Consider the following 8,819-nt stretch of genomic DNA (forward strand, 5'->3'; position numbering starts at 1 on the left):
TAGAGCTCCCCCTTAAATGCAGCTACACCATTCGCCTCAACCACTCCGTGATAGCGAGATCCACATTCTCACCACTCTCTGGGTAAAGAAGTTTCTCCTGAATTCACCATTGGAGTCATTAGTTAGTTACTACCTTGTAGTTACAGGCCCCAAGTTCTGGTCTTGCCCCCAAGTGGAAACATCGATATCTAACCCATCGCACCCAGTCATAATTTTAAACACCCTCAGCCTTCTCTTGCCTAGAGAAGGCAACCCAAACAGGTCAATCTTTCCTAATAAGTCGAATCTCAGTTCTGGCATCAGCCTAATAAATGTTTTGCACCCTCTCTAGTGCCGCTATCATTTTTATAATATGGACATCTACCCCATTTAGACTCATTATCCCAGTCAGTTATAGAGGACTAAACAACCTCCACTTCTAGTAATAAACTAATCCCAGTATTAAAATTTCCAGGAACGTTGCAATTTCATGGGGCTCAATAATCAGTCCCACTAACCTCACTCCACAAGAGCCCCACAAAGCTCCTTAACAAGGGACAAACAGCAGGCCAAGATAACTAGCTCCAGGCAAACACTTCCAAGTTGCTGTTAATAAACTAGTGAAATGGGGCAGATACCCCAGTAGCCTGATATCTGGTGAAAAGCTTAAATACACTCAGCAGGCATGCCACTGGGTCAAGAATCATTAATGAAAGTAAATAAATATGGAAAACTTCCCATATTCAGAATGCAAATCCCCAGCCGTGATCAATGACCAAATGCAAGCAATAACCATTACAGATTTGCTAATTTCACCACTTTATTAATCACAAGTTGTTGCGCAGGGTTTGCTTGCGTTTCCTGTACAGGAACAAGGCGATCAAAGAAGCAGAGATCAGAGACACAGCAGTCACAGTCAGGGCCACCATCAGGACCACCTCAGACTCAGCACCTAAACAGCAATGAGAAACCAACAGTGAGTGAAAGAAATACTGAGGGGGAAAATGGAAACTAGCAGTCGGCCAACTCACCACCTGGAGACCTCTCCGCCATCCGTTGCTCAACCTCATTAAGGGACTCGGTTGCCAGGTCTGTCACATCAGTGTCCAGAATGACCAGGGGTCCAAGGGAGGCCTCACCCTCCCACTTCAATTCAGCATCACTCCCTGCAATATCAAACATTCCAGTTAGAGAGGGTAAAGGGCAACCTCCAACATCTAGAGAATCAATGTCCTACCAGCGTCAGGTACAAGATCCCTCCTTGCTCTGGAATCAAATCCAAACTCCCTTGTGGCACTGCAGTTGCCCAAGTGACAACAGGCACAAACGTCATTGTTGGATACTTCCAATGGGGTCCAGCTAAACAAGAGAATCAGTTTCACAATCAGGTTGGGCATCACTTCCCCACACAACACATCCCTGAGGGAGAGGGGGCACTTACACATTCTGCATCTTCTGGAAAGTACAAGCTTTGCTCATGGAATCTCTCCGATCCACTGCAGCAACCTTCAGGTGACAGGAGATGAAAATCTGAGGGACACAGTCAACACAAGTCATTATATAGTGACTCCCTCCCAACTTGGGAACTCAATGAACAGGTGGATTCAGGGGACAAGTAGCAGAATGGATAGCAAGCTGGCTAGAAACAGAGAAAAGTGGTTAATGTTAGTGATTCATAGGATCACAGGATATACAGCAGAGGGATTTCAGGGGAAACTTCTTTACCCAGAGAGTGGTGAGAATGTGGAACTCGCTACCACAGGGAGTGGTTGAGGCGAATAGTGTAGATTCATTTTAGGGGAAGCTAGATAAACACAGGTGGGAGAAAGGAATAGAAGGATATGTTGGAGAGTTAGATGAAGAGGAGTGGGAGGACACTCATGTGGAGCACAACCCAGTTATGCAGAATGGCTGTAAATACTTTGCAGTGGTCGGCTTCCTCTTACCAAGGAACGATCATCGCCAAAGAAGCGGAAGGCATCCAAGTCAAAGTGGAGCTTGTCCAGCTCACGCTCGTCTCTTGGCAACACGAAGGTTGAGAAGGAGTCCTCAGCTTTGCTGTCCAGGAGGCAACTGAAGAAATAATTTTAAGAAAGGGACATGGAGTGAATCAAGAGAAGCCATTGAGACAGGATCAGCTGGAGAAAGCAGAGTGCTCCTTACCCATTGTAGTCAATGATGCTGTATCTCGGGGCGGAGTCCTCGTCTGGGCTCAACGTAGCGACACAGCGATCAATGTAGAGCTTCAGGGGCATGTGGTTGGTCATTGAAACAGAGGCCTCAATGTGAATGAGGTCACCCAGGTAGTAGACAGTCGAGGTGCGCTCTGTGAGCCAGCCATCTGAATAACAAGAGGGACAAGGGTTGGAGACTGGGTACAACTGCCAGTGGGTGACTACAGGAAGTCATTCCCCATCCACCCATCACATACCATTCATTAGGCGCAGAGAGAATGACAGAAGCCCCTCTCCAGACTTGGTGGAGCTGAACGGGATCCAGGTGGGCTTGATCGGGTTACTGCTCACATTGCCCTTCCTGGAAAGACAACGGAGCCATTTTAGGACAAGGTCAGAGAACTACACCAGCTGTAGACGTTATTTGCGACAGTGTAAAGAATCTTACCTAAAATAGTGGCACTCAATGGGAACGACAGCTCCATTAGTTCTCACAATGACAGATCCATGGGCCTTGGGGGTGTGGTTCAGGTGGGTGGCATAGACCAGGAAATCTCCAGACATCTGAAAGACATCAGGTTCAGAAATGGACAACATTCTACTCAGGTGGTTGGAAGTTGTGCAGCCTCAGCAGCTAAAGCAAGGAGGGGGATTGCAAGCACAAGACAATTAAACAGAATAAAGATTCAATGAAAGGACAGCTTCACTTCAATAAAAGGAGCCACAGGTTGATAATTTAGAGCAATGAATAGAACAAGATTAAAGCCTCATTTAAGCCAGACTCCCCTGTATTCTGATACAAAGGAGTGGAAGAAAAAAAACTCAATATTGTAGATAACTAAACCCCCAGTGACCTGAAAATCCACAAGACAGGATGTAAGGAAGGAAAAGTTAAGAACTAAGTGAAGGATCAAGGCCAATAAGGCCGAGATCAAAGTTGGAGACACTCAGGAAAACCAGTTAAAGCAAAGGACAATACATAATTCAACACAAGTCTGGAGGTTTTAAAAGCAGGAGACAGGAATCAGGGTAGGAAAAACAAGTTGGGTCTATTCCAGACACCAAGCTTAGAGCAAGAGTTGAGGAATCACATTACCTTCACTCTGCTGCCACACTCATGCAGCCCATAGTCAAAGAGGACAGTGTGGTTCTGAGAGTAGATCCCGGTTGACGGACAACCTGCCATCCCCAGGGTCAGGTCAGCAGCTTTAATCAGGTGCCTGGTTCCAAATAAATCCATCTGTACCCTGACCAGCAGGTTGTGCTCTCCACACTGCACCCTCACAGTCTGCAGTGGAGACACACTGCGCCCCGCAGACACACTGAAACCGGAGCCAAAGGGAGACCCAGGAGAAGGGACTCTCTGAGGCCCAGGGGTGGCTTTTACTCTTCTCCATGGAAACCTCTGGCCCCCAAACTGTTGCCAAATATCAGAGGAACAAACAGCTCCAACTAACACCAGCACTGGGAGCAAACCCCTCACTACAAAATCCCCCATGATACTAAACAACTCAACTATCCCTGCACCCACCAACAAGCACCTTTTATACACACAACCTGCAGTCACATTGAGCCGATTAACCCCAATCTCCACAATTTCTACCAATCACAGAACTGTTGGAGCACTCGTTGCCTCATTCTCTGGCTTGCTCTGAGTGCTGCAGGTTGTCTCTGGCTTGCTCTGAGCTGCAGGTTGTCTCTGGCTTGCCCTGAGCTGCAGGAGGAAAGAAGAGCGTGGTGGCCTCCTGAACAGGCAAGAAGGAGAGGCACCAGTCCACCAGACCATCTACAACTGAGGTGCCTGGAGGGAGAGGAGGAGAGGAGAGGCCTCCATCTCAGGAGAGGAGAGAGGGGAGAGGAACACCAGCCAACTTCTACTTGGAAGGAGGGGAGGAGCTGCTTCATTTCATCAAACATCTGCAGGTGGGTGTCTTTTTGTGCATTCCCCAAGAGACTGTGTATTCTAGGCGGGGGGAGGAAAGAAGACGGGCCGGGAAGCCTGGCCTGGGTTGGCTGGAGCTGCCCAGGTGAAGCCTCTTACTCGCTTACCTACATCAAGAAGACCTGGTGTGGGGCTGAGCCTGGGCTTCTTCCAGCTTACCCAGGCGAAGACATCTTCTCCCCCTGCCCGAAGACCATCTTCATAGACTTTGTTACCATCGGGGAGTGCACCCCTGCTGACACCCACCCACCAACAACCACCTAGAGTGCGGACACTGCCTTTGCGGCCACCCCCCTCCTTCCCACCCATCACCTCTCTCTCTCTCTCTTTATCCCTCTCCTTTGTCTCTCTCAGAGGGCACCTCCATTAAAATCACAAATAGCCACTTTGAGCAGAGAGGAGGAGGCCCCTCTCCCAATCATTCCATCAAGGGGAGAGGCGGGCCATTGGCTTTAAACTCCCTCTGCTCGGTGGCAGACATTTAATTTACTCCCGAGGCCACGAATACCACAGGGCCTGTGACTTGGGGTGTGTGTAGCTCCCAAAAAACAAACCACCCCAGTATGGCTTCGACGTCTTCGGCGGTGACAGGGCCAGCGAGAACGTATGCGGCGGTGGCGGCCAAAGCCGCGGCTGCTCCCGCTCCTTCCGCTGCCCTGTCGCCGTTCCGACTTGTTACGAAGAAGCTCGGGGTGAAGAGCTACACTCACCCCAACATGACTATCGAGGATTGTGTGAAGGCGATGGCTGGGGTTGTCGGCCCTTCAGCCATCCTCGCCGCCTCGAGGATGTATGGGAAGGCTGTGTTCTTCCTGGAGTCCGAGCGGGCGGTGGCCCTGGCCATCGCCCAGGGGCTCACCGTGGGCGGGACCTTCCTGCCGGTGGACCCTCTTGAGGCCACCGCGCAGAGGGTCGTGTTGTCTAACATCCCGCCCTTCATCTCCGGTGAGCTCCTCCTCCCCCACTTGCACCAACTTGGGGAGGTGAGGTCGGGGATTACGCCGATCCCGCTCGGATTCCGGGAACCCAGCCTTCGCCATGTCTTCTCCTTCCGGCGCCAGGCCTTTATCCAGCTGGCGCGGGAGGGGGAGACGGACGGGGCCTTTACAGTCCTCCATGAGGGGACCCCGTACCGCGTCTTCTACACGACGGACGGCGTGCGGTGCCACGCCTGCAGGGAGGTGGGGCATATCCGTAAGAACTGCCCCGCCTCCAAGGCCGCCAGATCGTCTGGCGTGGCTGTAGCTGGCGCCGCCGCCGCTCCTCCCCCCGGGTCTAGCCGTGCCCCCCCTCAAACAAATAATACCGGGGTGCGGTCGTCGTCGGAGGTCGATGCCATCCTGGCCTCCAGCGGGGGGGAGGAGGGTTGTCCGGTCGGGAAGAAGGCGCGGGGGAAAAGTAAATACCGGAGGGCGGGTCCCCCCGAGGAGGGCGTGCCCCACAATATTGAGCCCCTGACGCCAGAGAGCGTCGCCGCGCTAATCGCGGAGTGCGGGGGGAGGGGGGCCCTTGTGTCCGAGCCTGTGGCCGCGACCGCCGAGGCAGTAGCACCAGAATCTGCGGCCGGGCTCGGGCCCGGGGGACCCGAAGAACTCGCTCCACCGGAGGGAGCAGGGGTGGCCTCTGCGGAAATGGAGGTCTCCCTCTGCCCCTCAGCCCTTAAAAGAAGGCGCGACCCCCTGGATGAGGAGGAGGACCAGGGGGAGGAAGGTCCCTCCGGTCAGGGGGAGTCGTCGCCCGCCGCGGGTACTGCGCCCCACCCCACCGCTAATACCATCACGGGCGAACGGCAGGGGTCGACTGTCCCTAGGGGGGCTGAGGCAGAGGTGTCTGCCCAGCTCGTGCCTCCCGGGGATGGGGACGAGACCCTGCCCGTGGGGGGGGTCGCGGAGCAACCCGCGGCAGAAGTAGACCCCTTATCGGTACCGCTGCCCCTCGACGGGTCGGGCGGCCTGGGGTCCGGGTCGGGTGAGTCCTCGGATAATGAGCTCGCCCAAAGTGACCCGGTCGTCTCCCAGGTGCTGCTCGACCTCGTCCAGGGGTTGACTGGAATTACCCCATCCGCTGGGTCGGAGGCCGGTGGCGCGGAAGAGGGGGGCCCTCTGTCTCTGTCTCTGTCTCCGGCGCCGGGCGACATGGAGGAGTTCGTTTTTACGTACTCTCCGATCTCTCCGGTCGTTCTGGCGCCTGGGGCGGAGGGGGGCTCTGAACCGCCACCGTCTTCTGGCCCGGCACCCCTGGAGGAGCCCAGGGAGGAATCCTCCGCTACCGATCCTGGGGGTGGGATCCGGGCGGAGGCGGGGCCGGCCGTCGCGGCCGAGCCGCTCGCTGCGCTCCGCGTGGCGGACGGGTCGGCCGCCGGTGGCGACCCCCCGGAGGAGGAGGGGGACTCGGTGGTGGGGGCGGAGGAGGAATGCGACTCCATCGCTGATGAGGAGATGGAGGACCTCGCGCCCCTCGCCGGGACCCCCCTCATTCCCATTGAGGATCTCCGGGACTTTGTGGCCACGTGCCAGGGTCGTCAAAGGACCCGGCTGGCCCTCGATAGATGGTCGGGGCTGGCGCTGCTCGTCGGGTCGGCCCGCGTCGCCTTCAAGACCATGGTCGCGGACGCGGGCGTGGACCCGCTCGAGCTGCGTCAGTTCCGGTCCTTCCTCACTGGGCTGCAAAGGGAGTGGCGGTCGACTAGCGGCCGCCCTCCCTTCCCCGGTTAGTGTTAAGCAGGGGTTGGATTATGCTTCTGAAATGAAGATAGCCATAGCCAGCCTCAACATCAACGGCAGCAGGGAAGCTAGCCGCAGATTTAATAACTTTTCGGTCCTTCGGGACGGGAAGTATGCGGTGTGCTTCCTGCAAGAAACCCACACCGTTCCGGGAGACGAGGCCACGTGGCTCCTGGAGTGGCAAGGAGGGGTCAGCATGAGTCACCTCTCCAATGTTTCCAGTGGGGTGGCTATTTTGCTGGCCCCGCATTTTCAGCCGGAGATCTTGGGGGTCAAGGAGCTCGTGCCGGGCCGCTTGCTCCAGGTCACTGTTCGCCTGGGGGGCGTGCCGCTCCATTTAGTGAACGTGTACGCCCCTGGGGCCGGTGCGCAGCAAGCGCGCTTCTTTGAAGAAGTGTCCACTCTTCTGGGCTCCATCGACGCGGGCGAGTGCGTCGTCCTCGGGGGGGATTTTAATTGCACCCTCGAGGACCACCACCTGGTGTGGGCGGAGCTCGTTCCGCTGCGCGCGGGGGGGGGGTCCGCGTACTGGCATTTTAACAACCTGCTGCTGGAGGACGCGCGGTTCCAGGATTCGTTTCGTCGGTTCTGGGCCGGCTGGAGAAGGAAGCAGGGGGGCTTCCCCTCCTTGAGGCTATGGTGGGACGTGGGCAAGGCTCACGTCCGTCTCTTCTGTCAGGAGTATGCGAGGGGGTCGACCAAGAGGCGGGAAGCCAGGGTCGGGCGGTTGGAGAAGGAGGTGCTCGACCTGGAGTCCCGTCTCGGTCAAGTCGTCGAGGACCCGGCCCTGCGGTTGGTGTACGAAGAGAAGAAGGGCGCGCTGAAGGAGCTGCAGCTCGTCGGGTCCCGAGGCGCGTTCGTGAGGTCGCGGATTCAGTTCCTGCGGGACCTGGACCGCGGCTCCCCCTTCTTCTACTCGCTGGAAAAAAGACGGGGGGTCCGTAAGCAGCTCCTGGAGCTGCTGGCCGACGACGGATCTCCGGTCTCGGATCCGGAGGGAATCCGCGCGGAGACCCGCGCCTATTACGGGGCTCTGTTCTCTCCAGATCCGTCCAGCGAGGACGCGCGCAGAGTTTTGTGGGCGGACCTGCCGAAGGTCGGCCTGGAGGGCGCCGAAAAATTGGATGCTCCTCTGTGTCTGGAGGAGCTGACCGGCGCCCTCCGCCAGCTCTCTAGGGGGAAGTCCCCGGGGCTGGACGGGCTGACCGTGGAGTTCCACAGGGCGTTCTGGGACGTCCTGGGGGGCGACTACGCGCGGGTCCTGGGGGAAAGTTTGGCGACCGGGGAGATGCCCCTCTCGTGGCGCAGGGCAGTGATTGTCCTGCTGCCTAAGAAGGGCGATCTCCGCCTTCTTAAGAACTGGCGCCCGGTCTCCCTCCTCAGCACGGATTATAAAATTTTTGCCAGGGCCATGTCTGCTCGCCTTGGCGCCGTGCTGGCCCACATGATCCACCCCGACCAGTCCTACACGGTCCCGGGCCGGTCTATTCATGATAACATCCATCTGGTCCGGGACCTGCTCCACCATTCCCAGAGGGCTGGTCTGTCGGTCGCCTTCCTTTCCCTAGATCAGGAGAAGGCGTTCGACAGGGTGGATCACGAGTATCTTTTCGGGACTCTGCGCGCATTCGGGTTCGGGACGCATTTTGTCGCCCGGATCCGACTTCTGTACGCTGCCGCGGAGTGTCTGATTAAAGTTAACGGGTCCTTGACGGCGCCCCTTCGCTTCGGGAGGGGGGTGCGTCAGGGATGCCCCATGTCCGGCCAGTTATATGCCATTTGCGTGGAGCCTTTCCTGCGCCTCTTGCGGAAGAGGTTGACGGGACTGGCTCTGCAAGGGCCGGGCGTGGAGGTGGTCCTCTCGGCTTACGCCGATGACATGCTCCTCATGGTCACGGATCCCGTTGACTTGCGGAGGATGCGGGAATGCCAGCAGATTTACTCGGACGCATCCTCCGCCAGGATCAACTGGGGGAAATGTTCTGGACTCCTGGTGGGTCA

The 8,819-nt window shown here is 56.6% G+C and overlaps 1 protein-coding gene across 1 annotated transcript; it reads right to left on the reverse strand.

Moving 5' to 3' along the window:
* Positions 1–790: 790 nt before the first annotated feature.
* LOC147090553 (zona pellucida sperm-binding protein 3-like) lies at positions 791–3,704 on the reverse strand. The gene is made up of 9 exons (XM_085977295.1): positions 3,250–3,704; positions 2,602–2,717; positions 2,411–2,514; positions 2,143–2,320; positions 1,926–2,052; positions 1,421–1,509; positions 1,217–1,338; positions 1,011–1,145; positions 791–931 (listed from the first exon to the last, which is right to left on the reverse strand). Exons 1-9 carry the CDS (start codon positions 3,649–3,651, stop codon positions 807–809), a joined length of 1,398 nt encoding a protein of 465 aa, XP_085833421.1. The 5' UTR covers positions 3,652–3,704; the 3' UTR covers positions 791–806.
* Between the last annotated feature and the right edge of the window lie 5,115 nt (positions 3,705–8,819).

This window comes from Somniosus microcephalus, unplaced genomic scaffold (assembly GCF_052327205.1).
Source record: "Somniosus microcephalus isolate GS21.2 unplaced genomic scaffold, FLI_Smic_1.0 unresolved_chr4, whole genome shotgun sequence".
Classification (NCBI taxonomy): Eukaryota; Metazoa; Chordata; class Chondrichthyes; order Squaliformes; family Somniosidae; genus Somniosus; species Somniosus microcephalus.

Excerpts from the sequence above, each read along its gene's own strand:
- LOC147090553 (XM_085977295.1), bottom strand. The coding sequence starts at position 3,651 with ATGGGGGATTTTGTAGTGAGGGGTTTGCTCCCAGTGCTGGTGTTAGTT. Across the intron at positions 2,718-3,249 it reads AGTGTGGCAGCAGAGTGAAG|ATGTCTGGAGATTTCCTGGT; the intron begins GTAATGTGATTC and ends GATGTCTTTCAG. Across the intron at positions 1,339-1,420 it reads TTCCAGAAGATGCAGAATGT|CTGGACCCCATTGGAAGTAT; the intron begins GTAAGTGCCCCC and ends TCTCTTGTTTAG.